At 49.3% G+C, this 23,569-nt stretch overlaps 1 protein-coding gene across 1 annotated transcript; it reads right to left on the bottom strand.

Moving 5' to 3' along the window:
* Positions 1–1,593: 1,593 nt before the first annotated feature.
* CFAP251 (cilia and flagella associated protein 251) lies at positions 1,594–22,312 on the bottom strand. The gene is made up of 21 exons (XM_068163271.1): positions 22,155–22,312; positions 20,792–21,175; positions 20,518–20,658; positions 20,060–20,169; positions 19,515–19,623; positions 18,502–18,582; positions 17,933–18,010; positions 17,588–17,632; positions 17,030–17,238; positions 16,250–16,435; positions 14,196–14,443; positions 13,955–14,103; positions 12,804–12,977; positions 12,302–12,486; positions 11,692–11,806; positions 11,337–11,500; positions 8,331–8,421; positions 7,977–8,120; positions 5,081–5,309; positions 3,760–3,861; positions 1,594–2,871 (listed from the first exon to the last, which is right to left on the bottom strand). The coding sequence occupies exons 1-21, from the start codon at positions 22,272–22,274 to the stop codon at positions 2,768–2,770; spliced, it is 3,168 nt and encodes a 1,055-aa protein (XP_068019372.1). The 5' UTR covers positions 22,275–22,312; the 3' UTR covers positions 1,594–2,767.
* Between the last annotated feature and the right edge of the window lie 1,257 nt (positions 22,313–23,569).

The following is a 23,569-nucleotide window of genomic DNA, read 5'->3' on the forward strand; positions in this document are numbered from 1 at the left end:
GGGGATGGCGAACACGAAGGGGACAACGGGCGCCATGGCCGGCTCGGACGACTCGGTCCTTTTTTGGGTGTAAAGCTGAGGGGAGGAAGAAGGGCGAGAGGAGGGGAAGGGAACCGGGAGGGCCCGGGTGCTTGGCTCTGAGGCTGCCCCGGCGCTGAGAGGTCGCTGCATCTCTTCACGCGCCCTGGAACCGCGGGGACAAACCGGCGGAGCCTCAGTGCACGGGAAAGTTCGGCCCCGCAGCTCCCTCTCGCCTGTCCCCGGCAGCGCCAGGGCGGTGCGCGCCCGCGGCTACCTGCCGTTGTGAGTCGCGGAGCAGCTCTGGCGGACTCTGCCGGCGACAGCGGTCCCACCCGCTCTCAGCTTGGTGCCGGGACACCGGGACAGCCGGCGTGAGCGACAACCCTGTCCAGCTGTGGCACTGTCGCAGACCTTGCACGAGAGGCTTGGTAATGCTTCCTGTTCAGCAAAACATCTGCCTCGTGAAACAGGATACTTAATAAAGAAATGCTAAGCAGATTCGTTTGTTGATTTGGTGGGTTTTTTTTGATAGTTGGGGGTCTCTGGTAGTTGTTACAATGTTTCTCAGCTGCCTAAAGTAATTTCAGAAATTTTCATGGAAGTAGCAGAGGATCAGCTTGGACCCAAGATCCATGGAAGTACGTGAACATCTTCAGTTACTGCGCAAGGAGTTACAAGCAAAGCGATGCTATGCAGAAATTCCACATCACATGTCCCATGTACTCTGGTCATGGTGCTGCCGGCCTCCTTCACTGACTTGCTTCTGGTGCACACATTGCTGTTTGTACTCATTGTACAATCACAGATACTTTCTGAGTACGTAACAGCGTTCTGTTGCAAAAACATTGCCACTAAAAGGAATGCTTCTTAAGGGCTCGTGTTATTATTCAAATTGATGCTGAGGACGATGTAAAGAAGGAAGCAGTGTTCAACAGCACTTCACTGATCTTTCTACAGCAACTTGTATCAGCCTCATTATGCTGTTTATACAAACACAGTCAGATGCTGCCCCGTTGGTTTCACACTGCTAATTGGAACTACTAATTTCAGAAAGAAGCTAAGTTTCAAAGGCAAAAACGCAAACCTGGGTTTCATGTAGAACGTAGCATTCCATTCTTTACAGCAGTCTGTTGGACTGATAATTACAGATCTATTCTTGCCCATCCAAGGCCTGTCCAGTTTTGGACACGGAAGAAAGACATTGAGGTGTTGGAGCAGATGCAGAAAAGGGCAATGAAGCTGGTGAGGGGTTTGGAGAACATGTCTTATGAGGGGAGGCTGAGGCAGATGAGGTTTAGCCTGGATAAGAGGAGGCTGAGAGGAGAACTTACTGCTTTCTACAGTTACCTGAAAGGAGGTTGTAGTAGAATCATAGAAACAATATGGTTGGAAAAGACCTCAAAGATCATCAAGTCCAACCTATCACCCAACACCTCATGACTACTAAACCATGGCACCAAGTGCCACATCCAATCCCTTTTGAACGCCTCCAGGGATGGTGACTCCACCACCTCCCTGGGCAGCACATTCCAATGGCTAACAACTCTCTCTGGGAAGAACTTTCTCCTCACCTCCAGCCTAAACTTCCCCTGGCACAGCTTGAGACTGTGTCTTCTTGTTCTGGTGCTGGTTGCCTGGGAGAAGAGACCAACCCCCACCTGGCTACAACCTCCCTTCAGGTAGCTGTAGAGAGCAAGAAGGTCTCCCCTGAGCCTCCTCTTCTCCAGGCTAAGCAACCCCAGCTCCCTCAGCCTCTCCTCATAGGGCTGTGCTCGAGGCCTCTCCCCAGCCTCACTACCCTTCTCTGGACACATTCAAGAGTCTCAATGTCCTTCTTGAATTGTCACTTAACACCTTCAGGCTACAGTAAGAAGGACTGTCAGCAGTGTTTTTTACTTTCTACCTTTCTTTAAAAAAAGTAAGTGACATAAACCACAGCTATTAAAAAGTCTGATTTCTTCTGCCTGTTTTACTTGCCAGCTCAAATCTTGTAGTGAACATCTATCAAGTACAGGAAAAGTCAAAAATGTAGAAGACAAGATGGTCTTGAGTCCATTCACAAAGAGCAGTCTTTGCCTCTTCTCTCAAGTAACTGATAACAGGACAAGAGGTAATGTCTTCAAGCCGCATCAGGGGAGGCTTAGGTTGGATATTAGTAAGAATTTCTTTACTGAAAGAGTGGTCAGACATTGGAACAGGCTGCCCAGGGAAGTGGTAGAGTCACCATCCCTGGAGGTGTAAAAACAAAAATTTAGTAGCTGCAGCACTTCAGGATATGGTCTAGTGGTCATAGAGGTATTAGATAGGAGGTCAGACTTGATGATCTTAGAGGTCTTTTCCAACCTTAATGGGTCTATGATTCTATAAGAATTTTGTACACCACATTTATTAATGTATTTTACATTGCTCTCTTGCTGTCAGGTTTCACAAATAAATACTGTCTGAATGTTAGGAAACTCAACATGAACCCCCCAAATGAATTTTAGGAAAGATACAACCAAGGATGAGGAGGCCACCCTAAGAAGACTCTACAGCAGCTACAGCTTCATTCTTTGTAGCCACCCCAGTGTTTCCTTACATAGGTTTGTTGCATGTGCTGAACCCTATAGGGTCTTATTCTAGGGTCTGATTAACATGAAACTCAGATCTTTTTGATAAACACAACATTTTGCAGATATTTGAAGAGTCTGAAAAGTAGGAACCAGAAGAAAACTTTGATTTGCCAAGACACAGCTGCCACTAAGATTCATCTCTTCTTTTTTTCAGCAACAGGTAAGCTGAGAATGTCAGCAGTGAATATCTCTGCTGTGATTTCTGCTGGAATTTCTTCTTCAATCAAAGCAGCTGCACCTGGAGAGCAGTAACAATAACACAAAACACACAACAGCAGTGTAAAAACAGCTTTCCAGATCAGGAACATTTATAAAGAGCAGTAACTAGATGGCATGCTTTTAAAGCTGGATAAAGTAATAATGAAAAAGTGTTGGTTTACTAGCTTAATAGTTGATATGTTCATATCAAGGATAGAGGCTGTGAGGCTCACCTTGCAGTAGATCCCTGCCTCAGAAGGGTCAAGGGGCCAACTTTTATACTCTGGCAATCTGATGTGATTTTAGGATACCAAGAATTTCAAAGGCACTTTGCAATGTGACTCCAGGAGCTGCACCTTCACTGCACATAGCTGTTGTCAACAGCCCTAACCAGACGTTGTTCTGGATTGGTGTGGCCTGGGACATGAATTTTACAAAAGAATGTGGCAATTCTCAGCAGTTCCAGACACAATGGGTAATGCCACTTCACTGAACTCAGTGCTGTAATTTTCTGTTCTAGACTAGTGTGGATTGGGACATAAATTGTAGACAAATGTGATCATGAACAGCTCCATCACAATGGGCATTGCTGCCTGGATGAAATCAACACTGTCATTTCCATATTGCAGAATTCCTTTTTGCTGTGGACTTTGCCATGTAAACCTTCCCCTGTGTATTTCCAATTTCAATTCTAGTATAATCTTGTCAGGTCCCAGTTAGATTTCACTGTCCATTTGTTTTCAGCTACACGCATGTGATTGCTGCATGGACGAAGGACATCTACTGCTCCATGAGTAGTTTTGCAATCCTGTCTGAGCAGTTTTGACAGCTCTCAGTCTAACAGGGTAATGGGTTTGCAATTTAAATTATTCTGTATGGGAACTGAAGCAATCCTGCTGCTGTACCGTGTGGAATGTTAATCCAGTACCTGAGGGATCATAGGCATCTGGTTTGGATCCTCCTCCCCCAGGACACCTGCCCAGTAGGGTGGTCAGACACTGTGCCAGCTCATCCTCTGTCATACGCTCTCCTGTACACACCAAAACAACACCAGCCTCGTGGAGTGTGGTGTCATTGACACACAAAAAAAATAGAAGGCAATTCAAACACAAGTAGTGTCCAAACAAAAGAGGAGTTGGAAAGAAGATTCTGTTTCTCTGAGATAAATACACATCATGAATCAAAACACATGATCCCAGCCCAGGAAAACATTGATCCTGAGGACAATTGTTCATGCGTATTGCATTTGGGGCAAAAATATTTACCAAAGGGAGAAAATCTGATACAGACAGCTCTTCAGGCTACACTGCACCTGCAAGGGCTTGAGCTCCTACTCCCACCACAAAATTCCTGGCACAGAGCTAACCACAGTCTGCGCAGCTCCATGTTCACGGCTGCACCCATTTCCACACAGAAAAGTGCAGGAAAGTCTCGATATAGTGTCTTGGAATAACCTGGACATAGCACTTGTTGCCAGTTAGTGGTTGGCTCACGCCCTGAAGCACAAGGTTATAGATCTGTTATGAAACTGTTCTATCCACTGTAGCTATTTATGGACATCCACACCATCCATACAAATAACTAACCTTTCTCACACTGGGTGAATCCTTTGTTTCCAAGGAGCTTTGTGGGAAGGTGTTTTTAGCAGGCAATGATGTAAAACAGTATTTCCCTTTACCATTTTTAACTCTTAGCTGCACTAAATGTACAAGCTAACAGCAGGAGCAAGACAGCACAAGTTTGTTTTTAACTTTTCGACAGCATTTGCTGTAAGCGTATTTATACACATCTTTACAGTGTTGTCCTTGGTTCAGCTGAACTAAACTATCTCTTCTTTTCAGTCTTTTACACATAGATTCAGTCCAGGACTGACCAATTTCGCTCCTCCTTTCTCATCCCTCTCTCTTTCAGTTTCATACCACCTTTCTGGAGACTTTGTGACTGGAAGAGAGAACAATGATTCCAACAAGGCTATACTGGAGGCAGGCTACAGTTTGCCAAGATCCATACTCATCATTTGACAGACAAGGTACCTCAGGCCAGCAGAGATTTCCAGAGCAGTACAGGAAGTGCAGCTGAGATGATAGATGTGATTATTCAATTTAAAATCTTAAGACAGGTGGCTCCACACGCCTGCCCTCCTTACCAGGCTATAGTTCCAGATTAATTTTTTGCCGCAGTGAGTATACTCTGAAATGGAAAGCAGAACCAGCAAGCATAAAACTAATATTAGGAAAGAAATAACTCACCTCTGAGCTGAAGCAGCAACAGTAAGTCTCCTCTGTCAATAACTTTGTCCCCGTTCTCATTATCATAACCAAGAACCTGAAACGCTTGTTGGATTTCTGTCATTGACAAGCCGAACACAGGTCGATGATTTATATAAAGTTTGATAAAATCCTCTAAATTGATTTTTGTCACTTGTTCTCCAGTATCCACATACTTGCTGAATTTCACTTCATTTATCATTTCTTCAATCTAAAGATCAAGGCAAGACAGAGTGTTACACGGCTTGTTTTTGAAGAGCATCAGGACAGTTTCCCATCTCATGCATGCCAATGTGCCATGAAGGTGCCCATACTGGTACCACAGATGCCATGGCTGTATCCCAGTAACAAGCTGAGGACATGACTAACAGTTACACACTTGCTGTTGCGATGATACTAGGCAAAGATGAGGGTAACAGATACGTAGTTATTTGGGATTTTCTCTGTTTTCTTACAGTAGGCGCTTGGTGATTTTGCAGCTGTTGCCAGTACCTTCATCACAGCTGTGTCTCCACTCTGGGGACAGCCAAGCAGGCAAACCACAAACCAGTAAATACAGCACCCTGCTACAAAAGTACATGCATGAGAGTCCTCATGTAACCAGGCTGCACACAGTCTGTACACACCCTACCCAGCAGAGGATCCAGTGTGTGTCTGGTGAAGCACTGCCACTGCACAACCCAAGTCTGAAATCTGCTCAGTGCGACTGACATCCTGCACAGATGGATCACTCTCAGGCAAACAGACAAGCACTGGCTGTGCTGGATACCAGTGGTTTTCCTGAAGTCTGGTGCTGTGAGTCAGACTTCTAAGCAGCTGTGCAGATGTGTGTCCAAAAGGCAGGATCTGCTCCATGCCTTCATTGTACTCGTGCTCCCAGAGACAGCCCCTCTGAAGATACAAGAGCAGCAGAGAAATGCTGAGAGAATTCCTTGTGCCATCATGTACCAAGCCTACAACTCCCTGGGACGGAAAGCTGATGCAAGATCTCCCTGGGGAGGACTTTGCATTCAGCCTTGGGCCTTTGTCCTTGTGTCACAAGTTTTTCCACTGAATGAAACCCAGGAAAGAGGGAAATCTCAGCCTTAGGTTTTTCGTTTAGCAAATGTCATGCCAGGCAAGAGCAGTCATTTTCACTCAGCTCTGGCTGATCTGGGATTAGGTTTTATTTCAGTCCCACTGAACTACAAAAGAAAGCCACCAATTCCCAAAAGCTTTGCTGGACTGTCCAAGCTACCTGTTCTCCCTCCTGCTTTTCCTGTATTAAAAAATACTCTAGAGAGAGATAAACTTTCTCTGTGGCTTTTAATACTGTCCTGCTGCTTCAAGAAGCAGATCGTAGGTTGCCTGGTTTCACAACAGCTTAGCACCTCTATTTCCATGCCTGCAACGCTGTTTTCATTTTGATTTGGGGCAGGGGGGGTTAACAGTTATTCTTCCAGAGACATTTCCCAGGGGAATATCATCTCTCTGTTCCCAGGAGGTGAAAATGTAATAACCCAAGGAAAAGATCTAACAAAGTACAAGGGGATAACACCACAGCTTGACACAAGGGTAAAGCAGTACTGGTTCACACAAACATTTGCAGGTTGCTGGGGCTCCAAAGCAAGTATGTAAGGTGGTGGCTGTGGCAAAAGGTCCTGCCTCCCATCTGCTGTCTCTCCTGGCAGAGAGTGTGGCTGGGCAGATGGGGTGGCACTGACTCACAGCACCATCGCAGCAGCCTGTGGGGTTCCTGTGCAACGGCAGAGATGAGTGCAGCCTCCCCCGCAGAAAGATGAAGGGAGCACAGCAAGGTACTGCTTCCCTCGGGAGAACCCCTCCTGTGTTGAAGGGCTGTAGCTGGTGCAAAGAGGTCATTATTTAAATCTCCTTGCTTCAGATTCAATTATTTATTTATTCTTTTGGTATGTGCTTTAATTACCCTTTTGCCAGGTTACAACATTACAAATGAGGTTTGTGTACAATACAAACTGCCTTGTAGGAACAGTGACAAAAGGGGAAGAAGCAGCACCCTTATTAAATCAGTTTTCTTTCTCTGTTGTAAAATTTGAAGCTAAAAAGCTCTTGAGAAATGTTTGATAGGAAGCTGCACTGCTGCAACCTGAAAAGCAAGCTCAGAGAGAGCTTCTGCAGAGTCTATCAGTTATGAAAGAGCTTTAAGTTCTGTAGGAATAAAAGCTGCTGTCTCCATCTAAAATCATTCTTTCAGCATTCACAGGCAGAACAAGAAAAAGAGGCTCTGTCAGTATCCAAACAAGAGATTGTATGGAGCTAGACATGCCCACCCATGCTGGTGACACATATAGGATCCTCTAGTTGACTCTCCATCTGACCTGGAGGGACTCAGCCCATGGCCCACCAACCTTATGGTGTGTGCAAAGCAGCTCAACCACTAGCAGGAATCACAGAGAGACCAAAGAACATCACTGCCTGCACACAAGGTACCTTAGCTTATAGATTTAGGAGAGCTGGAGGCTGCTGTCCTTGGGAGCCAAGGGAAGACTTATTCCTCAACTTTCCCAGTTCACCTTCTGAAGAAACCTAGCTCTGCAGTGGTGGCAGAGCACTCAACTTCCAAAAGACCCTGAGATCATCTTTTGTTGAACACTTCTGAACCATCACGCTCCAGGTTTGCTTGGTCTGCCCTTGCAGTTGTCCAACTCTTTAAGAAAAAATCATTACTTTTTGAGGAATTTGCTGCCAGTTTCTGACCACAACCAGGCTGCAGGGCAGATTACACACACTTAAAGCCAGCAAATACACTCTGGAGACACTCCGGCAGAACAATGCTCAGAATCTGGCCATCATGACACATGGTAAATGCAATCAGTCTTGTTGTTTCTTCTTTTAATAACAATAAAAACAACTACCAAACCTTTTCCTCTGATGGATAAAATCCCATTGCTCTCATGACAGAAGGCATTTCCTCCAAGGGAATATGTGTTGACACCTCTCTAGTCTCTAGTGTATCGATACCATGGCTGCGCAGCTGCATGTAGTAAAAATAGTCTTCCAGCTCCTGCAAGGGATTCAAACAAAATACTGCAAAGTTCAGTTACCAGCAGGCACAAAAGATAAAGCTCCTTTTAAGATTTACTAACAGACACATCAATGAGATTGCTATTAAAGGCAAGCTGGACAGAAATACACAGCAATGTCAGGTCTGGATAAATGAATTTTAAACTCCAGCCAGATGTTGCCAGACAGTATTCACGGTGAGCATAATTACCTTGAAGAATTCACCTTCTCTGCCGCCATCCAGGAGGTTGTAGAATGGGATCAAGCCCTCCCCACCCAGGGAAGCAGTGGCATCCAAGGCACTGGCAGAAGCAGGGAAAAGATGGTACAAGAAGGGTTCATGTGAGGAGAGATTTCACGTTTCCCTCTCTAGACACTGTTCACAGACACTTTCAATAAATAAATAAAATCCTCGTGCCTCAGAATTGTGGAAAGCACTGCCCTGAGCCATATGCTATTTTATCACCAGCCTGCAGTTCTACAGCATATTTCATACCCAGGTTTTACATACAATAGCACAGTGTGGGAAATAATTATTAGTGAATGGTCCTCTTGTTTATTGGAATGAGCACAGGGCTGGGAGCCAGGAGCTTTTCCATGGACTTGAGCTTGGTGTCTGGCATTTAGCTTTTCTGCTTCCTTATAGAGACATTGAGGGAGATGAATTAGCCAGATCAGCATTTTGAACATGCAGAGAGGGCTGGGGCTTGGTCTTTGCAGTAAACCACACAAACCTAAGCTCCCCATTCCCTGATCTAACACATTCTTCCCCAATAACTCAGTGCGATCCATTACCCTACTTCCTTCACTGTGGCGGGTGACTGCATCGCAGGTGCAGCCTACGTCAAACTGAAAGCATCTCAGTGCCACCTCTTTGTTTCAATTTCATAGGCAAGTTGGAGCCAAAAGAATCTGTTCAGTTTGTGCAGATGAAAGAGGAAACCAAGCCTGGTAGTGCCACCTCTTTGTTTCAATTTCATAAGCAAGTTGGAGCCAAAAGAATCTGTTCAGTTTGTGCAGATGAAAGAGGAAACCAAGCCTGGTAGCACGATCATGGAGTAACATTGCCACATCACACCCCATGCCTGGCAGCGAGGCTGCAGCTTTCATGCAGACCTCTCTAGCACTGCTTCCACTGGGTTGTTGGTTGGTTGGGGTTTTTTTTTGCAAGCTTCATGCTTTTTTCATAATTAAGTTAGTTGGGTATTAAACACAGTGGAGATGCACAAGACGCCAGAAGCGGCAATAAAATGATAATTAGCTCATCAAGAGCTTCGCTCTGAAAACAAATTACATAGAAATTCAACATTGCCTGGACCTTGGCCAACCATTATAAAGAAGGATCATTTATATTCTAATGCCTTCCTTAAAATGTTGCTTACTCTGACCCCTGACTGCTTAAGCCACACAAAGTGGAAAAGAAAATAAATAAGCCCTTTGCTTTTCCACCCAGGCTTCCTTTGTTCTGGCACATGAAGGTGAGCTGGCTCAGCACCCTTTGGGCTTTCCTTTGAGCAAACAGTACCTGCAAGAAATGTTTTAGGCAGGACCAGTGCGTGTCCTAACCACAAAGCCTTTGTCCTAGGAAGGTGAGGAGCACAGATGTGCTCCAAAAGGCAAAAATAGGAGAGAGGGCAAAAAGCCAGCTCTGGTGGGGTTGATCTGTCAGAAATCAGATGATGTGCTCTGTGCTAGAAGGGTGGCATGCAGAATAAAATACCCCAGCCACAGACCAACAGAGACAATACCAGGCTATCTTTTCTAGCTCTGGCACAAGTTAAGCGCCCTTTGCAGTCCTTGAAATGTGAAAGTGAAGTCACTCCGTGATGGCCTGGCACTTCCACAGCTTCCTTTTGATGTACATGTGCATCTACCAGGTGTCCGCAGCCACTCTCACGAGCAGAGAGCCCTCTGCCCTGCATGTGCATTGCAACGAGTGGCTTTGGTCCTTGACATGCAAAGAAAACAAAATATATATCCTGCCTTTGCCACCTTACCCGCCTGCCATGAAGCAGCACACGGCTGGCACTGCTGCCTGAGGGAGCTGGCAGAGGGCAATGGCACACTTGCAGAGAAAGGCAGAAGAAACCTGGCAAGATTTATTGTCAGCGCTCTGGGCCAGAGCCTGGAAATCCTCATTTGCAAAAGCAGCCTTCACTCCTCCAGCTATCCCATTCACTGCAGACCATTTAGTCATGTAAGCAAAGCTTTACAGGATTAAGGTGGCTTGTCCTAAATCCAGTCTTCAAATGCAGGGGGGATTTCCTAGTAAATGCTGGGCTATCCCATTTGGAGAGCAGACACTTTTGTATTACCAGCCACCCTGTATGCTCCTCCTGCAGCCAGTGCAGCTCCTCTGATCCTGTGTCTAACCCTGACAATCCGACATCACACAGGCCAGGCCCTCGCAAGGACCCAAAAATCCTCTGCTCAACTTCCCACCATTTGGGGACCATTTCCTAGACTGGAATATTTTATAGGCACCGTGGTCACTGCCTGCAAGGTCTGTTGGTCTCATCCTCTCTGTGGACTATATGGCTACATTATATAAAGGGGAGCAAAGCCTCCCCAAAATTGTGTTACTCCTGTTCCAGCTGCCACCCCACAGAGCTGCCTGGGACCTGACAGGTCTGTTGCAATCTAGGCTGACCCCACTGCCATGCCACCATCCCTAGCATGGCACATGCCCATTATGCTGAGCTGTCTGTAAATACTGAAGTGAACACAGGGCATGTATCTTTGCCATTAATAAATGCAGTTGCAGTCCAGGTGCCCAGGAGCTAGAAGCCTCCAGGGTTGAGCAAAGATGCTGCCAGCCTTCACTCATGCTCCTCTCAGCAAGCGGTGGGTCTCCTTCTTGCACGAACACTACGATCTGTCATTCACCCTATGACCCACCTTGCCAGGTGGGGTTAGATTGCCTGGTCTTGTGGAATAAGAGTGAAGCAGCAGAGCTTTGTCATCTGCCCCAAAAGAATCTGTGCTCCAGAGAGCCCTGCAATGAAACACTCCCTGTGCGGCACAGCCCTATACACCCGGATCAACACAGAAATTGCAGGAAGACCTGCCATTAACTCCTCTGCACACAAACAGAGACCTTTTAGGACAAAAGCCCCATTCTCAGTGTAAATGCAAAGGAACATTTGCTTCAGCTGTGTTGGCCAAGCAGCTGTGGAGAGCTGTAACAAGATTCCTTTCTCCTTCCTATGGTACTCACTTTATGTTGACCTCCCATTTCATAACAGTGCAGTCATCCCCTCCTGCTGTAAAGACGTAGCGTCCATCGAAGGAGCTGGCAAGGTCAGAGACACCATCTGGGTGGCAAATGAAGGCTGAGGACTTGTGGGGGTTGCCATCAACAGGCAAAATCTGCAAACCCACCTGCATAGAAAAAGGAAACCTGGGAGAGCTAGAGGTTCCAGGGGAGGGCTGCATCCTTCTCCTGGGAGCTTGCTCAGCTCTCAGGTGGGACCAGGCATGGTTTTATTTGCAGTGACATTTCCCCAGAGACCACCACCTGTACAAGTGGGAGACTCCACAAGTTGACAGCTGGGTCAAACGGGGCTCCATACCTTATCCTTTGTAGTGTACACCAGATAGTGTTTCTGGGGGTCTGCAGTGTTTGTTGCTGGGAGGATTTGTATCTTCTCCAAAGGGGAGCCATAGGTTGGTCCCAAAAGTGTCTTTCTAAAGGCAAACAACATTCTCATCCATTCATCCAAAATATGTTCTCTCTTTGAATGGCTGAAAGGATGGGTAGGTACAGGGAAGCATGGTGGGTGCAAAGGCTTTGTACTGCTGGCTAAGAGGACAGGACAGGACAGAATCCCTGGCCAGAAAGGACCACATGGAAGCTAAGAGAGGAGTTTAATGCTCAGAGACCCTTCAGTCCTTGTGCTTTGCTCATGTGGGCTCTTTTTTTCTTATTTGATGTCCAACTGCTGCATATCAAGTTCAACAAGCTGGGCAGACCAAGAACCACCTGCAGCCACAACCTTATCAGATGAATCACTAATGGACACAAGGATGGAACAAACTGTGGACCTAGAATCACCCCAAGATCTGCACCACGAATGGGCAAACACATACTCATGGCTGGGAGTAGGGCAGGCATTAGGCAAAGAAGAACACAAAGGAAGGATGAGACTTCCAGGGAGTGGTAGGCTTGAATCTCTCCTCTACCTGCACATTTTGGTTGTCGTGTTGTAGAGCTTCAATTTGTAGCAGTTATTGGCAGTAAGGATGAAGGACTCATTGCTGAGCTGTGGGTACCAGGCCAGGCACAGAGGCACAGCAGCCTGCTCCACCCGGTCCCTGTGCAAGACCACCAAGTGGTCCTTGCTGCTGCACTTCAGGTCATATTCAACCTAGAGGGAAGACAAGGAAACACAGTAACTCCCATGTGGTCTGCCAGTACCCTATACCTTCCAGATTCAATGGATCCACCATCTCTTGCAGCAGACATGGAAGGCAGCCTGCAGTAGCAGAGCCTCAGCTCCCCTGCCTGAACCCTGGGCAGATCTGCCCTGAGACTACACTGAGAAACAATCCCCTGTAACAGAACTGCTGGGGAAAGGGTTAGGAGCTGCAGAACCAAAGGCTGAGCCTCCCTTCGATGCCCTTGTCCACTCCCCAAATTTAGCCACAAAGCTTCACTGCCCATTGTATTCTCACATCAACCTACCAGCTGCCGGTCCTCCCCAAGGCTCAGGAGCCTGGGCTCATTGCTGCCTAACTGGATGCCAAAGAGGATGCTCCGGATGGGTTTGTAGTGGGAGTGCAGCCCTGCTAGGTGTTCCCAGCATCCATTCCCATTTTGCAGGACTCTCTTGTAAACAGTCACTGAGTATTTCTCATCCTGGAATGATGGCACAAAGGTCAACCAGCCATGATCCACACACACACATCCTCTGGTAGGCAGCAGGCAGCTCTGTGTCCCTCCTCTGGGCTTAGCTCAGCCCTCTCACCAGGAGGGTCAGAGTCACAGCCAGTATAAAACATCAGCTCAGACAAATTTGGCCACCTGCCCCCAAAGGCAGAGCATCCTGGCTAGCTAGAATTCATTCCCCACTCTCAAAGCAAAGGAGACTAAATTGAGTTCCGTGACTCAACAGAAATCACGAGGAAGATGCCAAACTGCCCTGGCATCTATTCATGAAGGGGGAATCATTTTCTTTGTACAGACTGCAGAATCATAGAATGGTTTGAGTCAGAAGGGTGCTCAAAGATTATATAGTTTGACACCTGTGCCACAGGCAGGGACACCTTCCACTGTTGCTCAAAACCCCATTCAGCCTGGCCCTGAACAATCCTAAAGATGGGGCATCTGTCACCAATCTGGGCAACCTGTTCCAGTGCCTCACCACCCTCACAGTGAAGAACTTCTTCTAATCAAAATCTACCCTCTTTCAGTTTAAAGCCACTGCCCCTTGTCCTATCATCACCAGTTGCTACAGCATGCCAAACTGCTTCAGTGCTGCCTCAATACTTCTGCACCAAGATGTTGGACCAAGCCCCTCCTTGCGTGTATCAGCCAGGAGGAAATCCCTGCTCCAGCCCTTTCTACAGATGGGTGCGGAGCTAAGGCTTGTCTCTAAAGCTAGCGATGGGATGTTGCCAGCAGCAGGTCTGTGGAGCGGCTGTGACTGATGGCGTGCTTACAGAGACTCCTCAAGCCAGGAAAAGCATTTCAGTCACGAAGGCCCAGGGAAGGGAATTGTCCTCCACACTGCTTGCTCTGCTGTGCCTCACAGGATGGGCAGCAATTCCCAGTCCCACCAGAATCTGCACCATGAGCAGTGCATGTAAAGGACCAAGAGCAAAAAACAAGCTTACAGCAGTTGCAAGGTACTCTGAATCATGAGAGAAGCTGATATGAGTCACGGGACCATGTGAGAACTTGAGCTCTTTGCAGCTGGACAGAAGGGAAATGGCATCGAGGATGTAAACACTTCCATCAGTGCAACCAACAGCCAGAAAATAACCTGCAAGGCATGCCAGAAAACTCTCAGGCCATGCTCACTCCTTCTGGGAAGCCCATTGCTTGGCAGGTGGGGAGGTCGTGAGGCCAGGATACCTTCAGGGTCGTAGGACAAGCACTGGATGCCGGTGTGAGTGAAGATCCTGCTAACGAGGTACTTGTTCTGCTGATAGTCCCACAGCCTCAGCATCCCACAGTGACTCCCCACAGCCACATGTGCCTGCCGGGGGTGGCAGGCGATGGCATTCACAGCTTCCTTTGTCTCTTCCATGACTTTTTCAAAGTTTGTCCTGTCTATTGCAACATGGAGCACAGTTGCATCAGAAGTTGAAAGGATAAAGTTCCTGTTCAGTGTGAGAGAAACAGAATTTGATGAATCAGACTAGCTGGCTCAGGTCCCTCCAAGCCTCTTTTTGGCAACTCAGTTGGACAATCAGTTATATTTTGTGATACACAATATGCAAACACTTGTTGACCTGGCAGGCAGGTGGTACTTTGTATTCATGACCTGTTAAATCTCCACAGGAAGACACCAGAGCTGGTTCCATTTTCTACTTGGGTAGGCAAGCCAGAAGATGAACGACATCTGGGTAGCTTTGGCCATTTGCAAGTCACTGGTGTGTGAGACAGACAAATGAGCAATTGAAGATACTCTGAATAGCCTTTTCACTTGTCTCCGTGCCACCATTGTCAGTGGCTCCATGTTGACTGCACTATCATGGACAAGGTCAGAGGACAGTTCCAGTCCCATGCCACAGACAGACAGACCAGACAGCTGCCTGGCTGGTCACTCAGCTGTGCCAACTGTAGCATGGAGAAGAGGTCCCACTGCAGAACTGGTGGTGTGCGATCAAACTTCTCAATAGAAGTTGCAGAACAAATATGTGGAGTTGTCAGTCTGCCTGAGGCCTCAGAGTCTAGGCCAGTTAAAGGGTCAAGAGAGGACCACACAGTGATCTAAGAGCTGCACAGACAGACGTGTGTGGCTGCACCATGTGGGCAACATGAATGGGGGGACAGCATCCTCTTTGCCAGCCGGCCTGTGACAGCCATTTGTTTACGCACATCTAGCCCAGGCACTGAAGGACACTGTACCTCTTGCATGCCCTGTCTGGGCTCTTCAGCCACACCTGATCCCAGCAGCCTGGTGAGAGAAGCAGGCTTAAGGCTTCTCCTTTGCTTTTCTGCTTTTGTGCTGCCCAAGCAGCAGAAGCTGCAGCAGCAACCCAGAAAGACAGAAGAGACAAGAGGGTTTCCCCAAAAGGGAAAACCAACCTGTTCCCCAGGGCGCTGCTCCAGGCTGGGAAGGAATCTGTCCACATGGACAGCTCTTGGGAAAATGCGTGCAGCTAAGGATGGGCATTGCCAGGAGGGCTGTAACAGGAGTGGCAAACATATGGTTCACAGGCTGGATCAAGCCACATAAGAGCTTCATCTGGCCTGCAGTCTCCCTATAAATCCTCAGGCACAGCTACATCATGCAGAGGGGGGCCAGCGACCAGGCTGGGACTGTCCCAAATTCCCTAGTCAATGCAGTGTAACCCAGCACTGATGCCATCACCATTGGGCAGTCCCTGCACTACCACTGCCCTGATTAGCTTCTCCAGCCATGATAAAATCTAACTGGAAATAGCCATCCACAGGAGGGGTTTAGGGGGCGGATTAAGGGGCCCAGCAGGAGACGGAGTCTGGGCATTAGCAAGGCCTGGTGTGCTGGGTATGTGACGGAGGAGCTGTACACCCAGGACCTGGTGATCATCTCCCTCTCCCTGCTTCTCTCACCTGCACCAAGGCAGAACATAGAGTTCAGAATTTAAGGCATGCCGGAGCCCGCTTGGGTTTTGGTACCTGTTGGGAGATGCCTGGGAGCTGTGTAGGCAAAAAGGGTCTGCCCAGGACACATCCCCTTGCTTGTCTCTGGTGGGCAGGTGGGACAAATACCCAACCTGAAAATTTGCATAGGGGAAAATAAAGGGGCACAATCCCTTCTCATCTGCTTCCCTGTCCTGACCTGAAGCCTGAGTAAAGGGCTGAAACCCACTGTAGCAAATGCAGAAGCTCATGGGGAAGCTTTCAGTTGACCATCCCTCCAGCTTTCAAAGTGTAGGGCAAATGCAGGAGAAAACCTGGATTTATAAAGGGGCACTCACCTGATGATGAAGGGCTGGCTGCTGGTGCTGCTGGAGGTGGAGCAGTCTGGGGAGGCATCACGAGAGGTTCTGGAGAAGGAGATAGACTGAATGGGACCCACTTCACTGTGGCTATAGCAGGTGAGGAACTGCAGCTGCCCGTTGTAGAATTTGACCTGACCTTTCACATCACCTGTCACTATGCAGCTGGAAGGAAGGGAAAGCTTTCAATCAACACACCATTGAGAGCTCCCAGGTATTTCCTGGGTAGCATCCTTGAGCAGAAGCAGATCTCTTTCCCTTTTCTCTGCCCAAGTGCATGAGAAATAGTCCCGCACAGATGTGCGGGCAAAAAGACCGGGACTGAGCAGAAACCACCAGGTTTTGCCGTGACCCTGCAGTGTCCTCTGCCCTGTCCCCAAGGTTGTCATGGCGTTTGGTGGCTGTCTGCTCCCTCTGGCGGTAAAAGCCAGGAGGCTGAGCAAGACTCATCCCCAGTCCTGAGCGACTATGGCCAACCCCGTGTTTGAGCCACCCCAGCATGGCTAGGGGTCACACTAACAGGAGTTTTCAACCTTTTTTTCTATTCTTTTTTTTTTTTCCCTCCCCTCAGCCAAATTCATTGCTGGAAAAAGCCAGACAGGGGCTCATAAATCAGCTGCGTGAATGTCCCTGTCCCTCGCACGCTGCCAAGTGACTTAAACCAGCAGCACTCAGCCATGCTTCATCAGCATGAGCTCTGACATTCCTGTGACTGGGATGTCTGAGGACTGTGATTGCTGAAAACTGTCCTTCTGTTACCTCTCAAACACCTGGAGCACTGTAAGGCTGTCCTTCTGTATAGGCACCAGGTTGGTGGCCTTCATGCTGCGTGGCCTGGCCCTCAGATCCTTGGAGTGACCGACTGTGTCCCACACCACCAGCTTCCCGGACGAGGTGGCTGTCAGAGCTTGGGAGTTGTTAAAATGAAAAACTGACTGACTGAAGTATCCCACCATGCTCTGGAAGGTCTGCAGAGAGAGTGGTGAGGCCAAGCATTCATCCTGGGCACTGGCTATCCCTCCTCAAGCACAGATGTTTCTGCTTGGTCCTTCACGTGACATTCTCTCCCTGTCCCATGACAGGACCACCAGATGTAAGAGCCCCAGGAGAAGATGATGTGGGGCATGTGTGGAAGAGAGAGCCCCTCTTGCCCTCAGGCAATCCTGGGCTGTCCCTTTTGGAGACCAAGGAGGACAGGCTGGGGACATGGCCACTGGTTTTGCTTAAGGGGATGGGAAGGGACAGTGCTGCTGCCAGAAGTCAAGCCAGGAAGGTGACATGGTGTGGCCCCTCCTGCACTCACCTTGCTGCACTCACCTGGCTGTTCAGGACCGGTGCTCCATAATGCAAACCCTCCTTGTCCTGGGGAAAGCAGAGAAAACATCCATGACAAGCATTTTGGAACCATGCTCTGCAGTGCCACCAAGTTCCCTCCCCATATCTGGGCACTGGCACCACGCAGTGGTGGCCGAAACAGGGCTCCTGGGGCGAGGAGGTTCCAAGAACTTCCAAAAAGCACTAAACACCCTCCCACCACCCACTGCTCTCCCAGAAGCTGCTGACTGGCAAACTGCTTTGCTAGTGGGCATCCTCCCATTCCACCTCCCAACCCTCTGGAACACTTCTGGCACCAGAAACACAACTTCCCATGTCCCTACTTACCCACAGGTAAAATATCACCTGGGTTTTGCTGTTGCTGACAAATTCGTGGGGATTTTGAGGATTAAAAAATACATAATCCTGAAATCAGAAGGTGAGAATTGCATTAATACCAAGATGAGAAATGCTTTGTGCTTACCCCTTCATGCAGAACATCTGCTTTGTCCAAAACCTACTGCAGCACCTGCTGTGAACTGATAACAGAGCCCAAACTCCCTGTCAAACACCAGAGCTGTCCTCTGCGGGTGGGGACAAGTCAACAGAACCACAGTGCTTTTCCTGCCACGAGCTCTGGCTGGTGTCAGGACTGCAGTGGAAGACATCCCTCCAGGGTCCTCTTCACATCCCATGTCTGTCAGGCAACACAGTGGCAGTGCTAATAACCCTGAGATGGTCCACTGCATTGGAGTGCAGCAGGGATGGGATATGATCCTGTTTCCCATCTCCAGGATCTAACAGCAGTTTCATACTGGATGAGGGCATGGAGATGCAGGCAGGGAGCAGATGAGGACAGAGCTGCTCAGTCCAGCCCAGTCACACTCCTCGGAGCCCCTCAAGCCACAGTTACTCACCTGATAGCCAAACTCGGGCTTCAGCTCTGCACTACACACAGGTTTCTCCATGGGTGAAGTCCAATCCCAAACACAAACTCTCTGGTAGAGAAGGGAAAACCAAAGGACATTTGTGGGTTTCTGAGAGCTTGGGGAAACAAGGTGAACCCCATTCCCTCCAGCTGCAGGGGATTGGTGGGGCATAGAAGACTGGAGCAGGATAAACCCAGCATGGTGTAGCAGCGGAGAACTTAATTTCAGGAAATGATGCCAGAGATTGCTTCAGTAAAAGCACAGTGGAGTCAGAAGCTTAGATCCCAACTTAAGATCCATTTTCTCAGCTCCACAACATTGACATCCAGGTCTATCTTCCAATAGCTCAGACTAAAAAGCCCTCACTGTGCAAATCCACTCCACCTCCATTCTGCTCTCTCCATCCCCTTTATTGCACTAGGAAAAACTTCCAGGGATCTATCCAACAAGGCTATGGAGAGGAACTGGTGAGACCACACCTCAAACACTGGGTTCAGTTTTGGGCCCCTCACTACAAGAAAGACATCTGGGTGTTGAAGCATGTCCAAAGAGTGACTAAGCTGATAAAGAGCATTGAACACAGGTCTTATGAGGAGTGGCTGGGGTTGCTAAGTCTTCAGAAGAGGCTGAGGGGAGACCTCATCTCCCTTCCCCCTGAAAGGAGGTTGGAGCAAAGTTGGTCTGTTCTCACATGAAACAAGGACAAGAGGAAACAGCCTGAAGTTGTGCCAGAGGAGGTTCAGGTTGGCTATTAGGAAAAATGTATTCACAGAAAGAATTACCAAGAATTGGAACAGGCTGCCCCGGGAAATGGTGGGGCCACCATCCCTAGAGGTATTTAAAAGATGTGTGGATGTGGTGTTTAGGGACATGGTTTAGTGGTAGTAGTTTAGCAGCAGTGGTAGAATTACAAACTCAAGGCAAGTGGTTGACCTTATGATCTCAAAGGTCTCCTCCAACCTCAGCAGTTCTATGATTCTAGGAGGAGGTATTTTCTTTACCTGCACTGTACCAGCACTAACGGTTGCCAAATACTTCGCATCATGAGAAATAGCAATGGCGCCGACCCCATCCTTGGGATGGCTCTCAAAGATGGTGTGCACCGGTATCCTGCGGAGTAAAGTCCTCATGAGCTCGCATGGCAGTAAAAGGGGTTTGAGGCAATTGCTTGGCAAAATCTGTGGCACAGCCCACCCTGGTCTGCCTGGAGCGAGGGAGCCGGCAAATGCCAGATCTGCCATGGGAACAGCCACCCCTTCCTCCCAGGTAAATGTCTGGGAGAAACAACTCATGGGTGATCTTTTAAGATCAATGCTACAGCCTGGGAACATGAAGTGCCTAGTCTGGGAGAGTTCAGTCCCACCTCAGTGTCCTGTGGGCATGGGTGATATAAGGATGATGAAGCCCTTGGCTCCATTTGGGCTCCTTTGCTGCTTTACCCCAGCCCCATGTTTCTCTCGTTTCACTCTCAGCTGAGGCTGGAGTCAGTCCTAAGTGATTTACCAGACACAGGAGATACCCAAAGAGGATGTTCCTGTCAGCTTACCCAGAAAAGGAGTCCCACACGATGATCAGAGCATCTGGCCCTCGGTCGGCGGTTGCAACCCAGCGTCTGTCTTCACTTACGCACAGGCAAGAAATGACATTTGTGTGGCCCTAGGGAAAGTGAAGCAGCAAAGTGCCACAGAGGCTCCAGACCTGGTGAATATTCAGAGCAGTCATCAAACTGCTCTGCTCATGAGCTCCCCTCCTCCACTGTCATCCTTCCAGCCCAACTCCTGCCAAAAATGGGATGCAGTCTCTTCTGAGCCCATCACCCCATTCTCCTGCCTTGCCCTGGCTGTAGCTCCCCAAGCAGAAAGTCTGTAAAGTGATGGCCTCTTTGCATGGCTGCTCCTAGATTCACTTCTAGGGGAGCCCTAAGCATGAGACACTGAAAAAGGAGATGGAAGAGAGTTTGGGAGAAAGGTAAGAGGAAGAAGATACATGGGCTGCATGTCAGACCTGCAAATGGTGCTGCCTGTTCTTCAGGACGTCATAGATGACCAGGGTGTGGGATGAGACGTACAGGAGCACCAGGTCTTCCCCGTCCATCAGGCTGTGCACTGCCAGGCTGCTGTTGTAGCCCAACACCCAGGACAAGCTCTGTGGGTGAGAGGCAGAGCTTTTGTCCCTGGTACTTAGAAGCTGGGACAAAAAAGCCACAAAAGTCTCTGGGGTGATGGTAGAAAGCTGTGCAGGAGTACAAGGTACTGGCACCATGCCCATTGATACTCACAAGGGGGTGAACGCTGCTCTGATTGTCCTCCTGAAAGACCATCCCTGGCATGGCTGCCCATACCAAGCTGGCAGAGCCATCACACCCATCATCCTCCCCACTCCTCTGCTGTGTTCCCTGCTCTCTGAGGCCTGAGCAAGGGCTGGAAAAGGCCCCCATAGGATCAGAAAATGCTGGAGGCTGTTCAGGGGAACCAGCATCCTCCAAGTGTGCTGTCGCTGCAGTGTCTTCTCCCAGGGCATTCCTCAGTGCAGTCATGTCTTGCCTCCCAGCCCAGGTGGTGGTCAAGGTGCCTGGGATCTTCATCCCTGAAGGAGACAACAGTGCATCTGCTCCAGCATCCTCCAGTGCGTCTTCCTTCTCCTTGGCAGCAGCGAGGGGGTCCTTGGAAAGAGAGAGAGGTTTGGTGGATGCTCATTCCTGGGCTGGTCCACAGCCCATGGAAATGCAGCTCAGCACATCTCAGTTCCAAGCTACATCACTTTCAGAGCAGACTCCAACATCAGGATACATCTCAGCTCCTAAAGTGCCTATGAATTTGTGCTATGGGAAACTTTCCAACCAGTTGCAGCTTCTGTTTCTGAACGTCTAATCTTTCCCTCTTTGCACCACCACAAAATTCCATGTCTTACACCAGCACCTCTTCCAGTCACCAGGACTAAGATGCTCAAGTTTCTCCTCCAGCACTAACCTATATGTCCTTTGAAGTCAAAAAGTCTGGCTGTCCATCCCCTGACTCTTCCCCATGCAATGGTTATTGATTGCTGTAGTTTGGCTCATGGTCTCAGGTTGGAGAGGGAGTGATGGCAAATTGAAGATAAAAACAGGGGAACTGGGTCCTGGGACTGACATGGTTGCTAAAGGCCCTGCAGCAAGCCCAGCTCTGCTGCCAGTGTCTCCTGCCCAGCAAGCAAATGGAAAGTGAGGGTAAAAATCCCACCACTGCCTTCCTCAGCCCCTCACCAGCATATGTATTCAATAGCCCTGGGGGTGGTCAGAGCTTGCAGCAGCCCCCACAAAGACTTTCTCTAGTCTGAGCACTGGCCATTTCATCTTGTTCTTAGGATCCACACCAGCTTCTGTCTCTTCCCATGGGGCTCCTTGATTTCCCACAGGGACCTCTCATGCAAGAAAGAAGCTTCCTTTGGACACGGTGTCTGTTTCCACAGGAGGTGAGATAACGTTTCATTCAGCACCAGGACAAGGCCAGGTGCTCTCCTGCTCAGGTGTCTCTCAGGCAGCTCAGGTGCTCAGCAGCACCTGATGGTTGGCCTGAGACTGCACAGAGCTAGCGGCTCTGCTTCCAGCAGGACCTGCCCACAGACGTTATGCCAGGCAAGACTTGCTGTAGTGCTGCCCTCACCTGCTGTGTGGCCATCTCCAGAGCTGTCTGTCCATCCTGGGAGGTCTCCTTCAGCTCACTGTTTACTCCTGCTCTTCCCCCAGTTGGGTCCTCTGGTGTCACTTCACATGAAGCATCCATCGAGTTGGGATGTGAAGATGCTCTGAAATATATTTACCTCCACCAGGGTTTGGCTGCACAGTGACCTGGAGTTTGGCACAGCCAGAAAGGGGACTCGTGAAACTGGGGAACAGGTCCCAGAGCCCCTTCAGCTCCAGTCACACTCCTACTGAGCACAAGCAAGCCCAGTAGAGCCCAGGTTACTCCAGCTGAGGTCAGGGTCCCTTCCCACACACCTGCACACCGCGCTGGACACAGATACTTCCCCTCAGACAAGCTTTTGTCACTGTCCCCATAAGCAGCTCCTGGGTGGCAGCTGGTTTATCTCTGGTTTCACAGTCTGGATTTGAGCCAATGCACAAAAAGCTTGAATGAGAAGGGGGGCCCGGGGAAAAAAACATTCCCTCTGGTAGGGAGAAGTGCTGCTTGGGGGCAGCTGTGGCCCCACAGGTCTCACTTGGGTCACTACAGAGCCATTCCCAAACCCCTTCCAGGCCTTGGTGCCCCCCGCAGACGTCCTGTCCTCCCGCTGCCCCGAGGGACTCCTCTGGAGCTCCCACCGCTCACCGTCACACCAGTTCCAGCTTCTGTTTGCCTCCAACTGCTGTTCCCAGGCAACGGCTGCACCAACGGCTGCACCGGGCGCCAGCCACCGGCTGGAAAGCCCTGGAGCCGTGCAGGGAGAAGGTAGGACTCTTCTCACCCAGTGCTTTCCCCCTGCCCGGCACAAGAACCTGCTGGCAGTGGAGGATACTCAGCCCTTCGCCCTGCCCAAACCTAAATCCTGCTCATGGCAGAAGCAAAGCCCCCTTTGTCAACACCGAGCTGCTTTGGGACCAAACCCTTGGTCAGGGAACAGGATGAGGGATCTTTAACCGCTGCCACTCCGCAGGGTGTTGTGGGCATTTCCGCTCCCTTGGCACCCCGAGCGGGACGGGCAGAGTGAAAGCAAGAAGAATCAGCTTCCACCCACTGCCAGGTCCCCTCGCTGTCCCCAGCAATTTTGCCATGGTGGCACTGGCACAGGGGAGCCGGTTCCCAGGGATCACTCCAAGCTCTCACCTTCACCACGGCAGATAATCAGCTCTAAGCACTTCCGAGCGTTGACCTCAGCCCTGCTGTTAAGCTGAAATAGTAACAATTTCTAAATCGAATTTGGTTTTCTCTCTGCCCAGCAGGAGCCTTGCACCCTGCTGGGAGAAAAAAAGGAGGTTTGCTATCAGCTCGCATTATCTCCTCGGCCTGAGGAGACTGCTGCGCAGGGGCGGGTTGTTCAAAACGCAGCTGCTCCTAAATCCTCTGCGGACAACCCACTG

The sequence above is a fragment of the Melanerpes formicivorus genome, unplaced genomic scaffold (assembly GCF_026170545.1).
Source record: "Melanerpes formicivorus ecotype bairdi unplaced genomic scaffold, bMelFor1.0.p_v2 SCAF_72, whole genome shotgun sequence".
NCBI lineage: Eukaryota > Metazoa > Chordata > Aves > Piciformes > Picidae > Melanerpes > Melanerpes formicivorus.

What these genes read in the sequence shown, in the direction of transcription:
- CFAP251 (XM_068163271.1), bottom strand. Translation starts at nt 22,274, where the DNA reads ATGGATGCTTCATGTGAAGTGACACCAGAGGACCCAACTGGGGGAAGA. An exon ending in CAGAGTACCTTGCAACTGCT is followed by an intron (nt 12,978 to 13,954) that starts GTAAGCTTGTTT and finishes CCATCATTCCAG; the next exon opens with GATGAGAAATACTCAGTGAC. An exon ending in AGATGCCTATGATCCCTCAG is followed by an intron (nt 2,872 to 3,759) that starts GTACTGGATTAA and finishes ACTGCTCTCCAG; the next exon opens with GTGCAGCTGCTTTGATTGAA.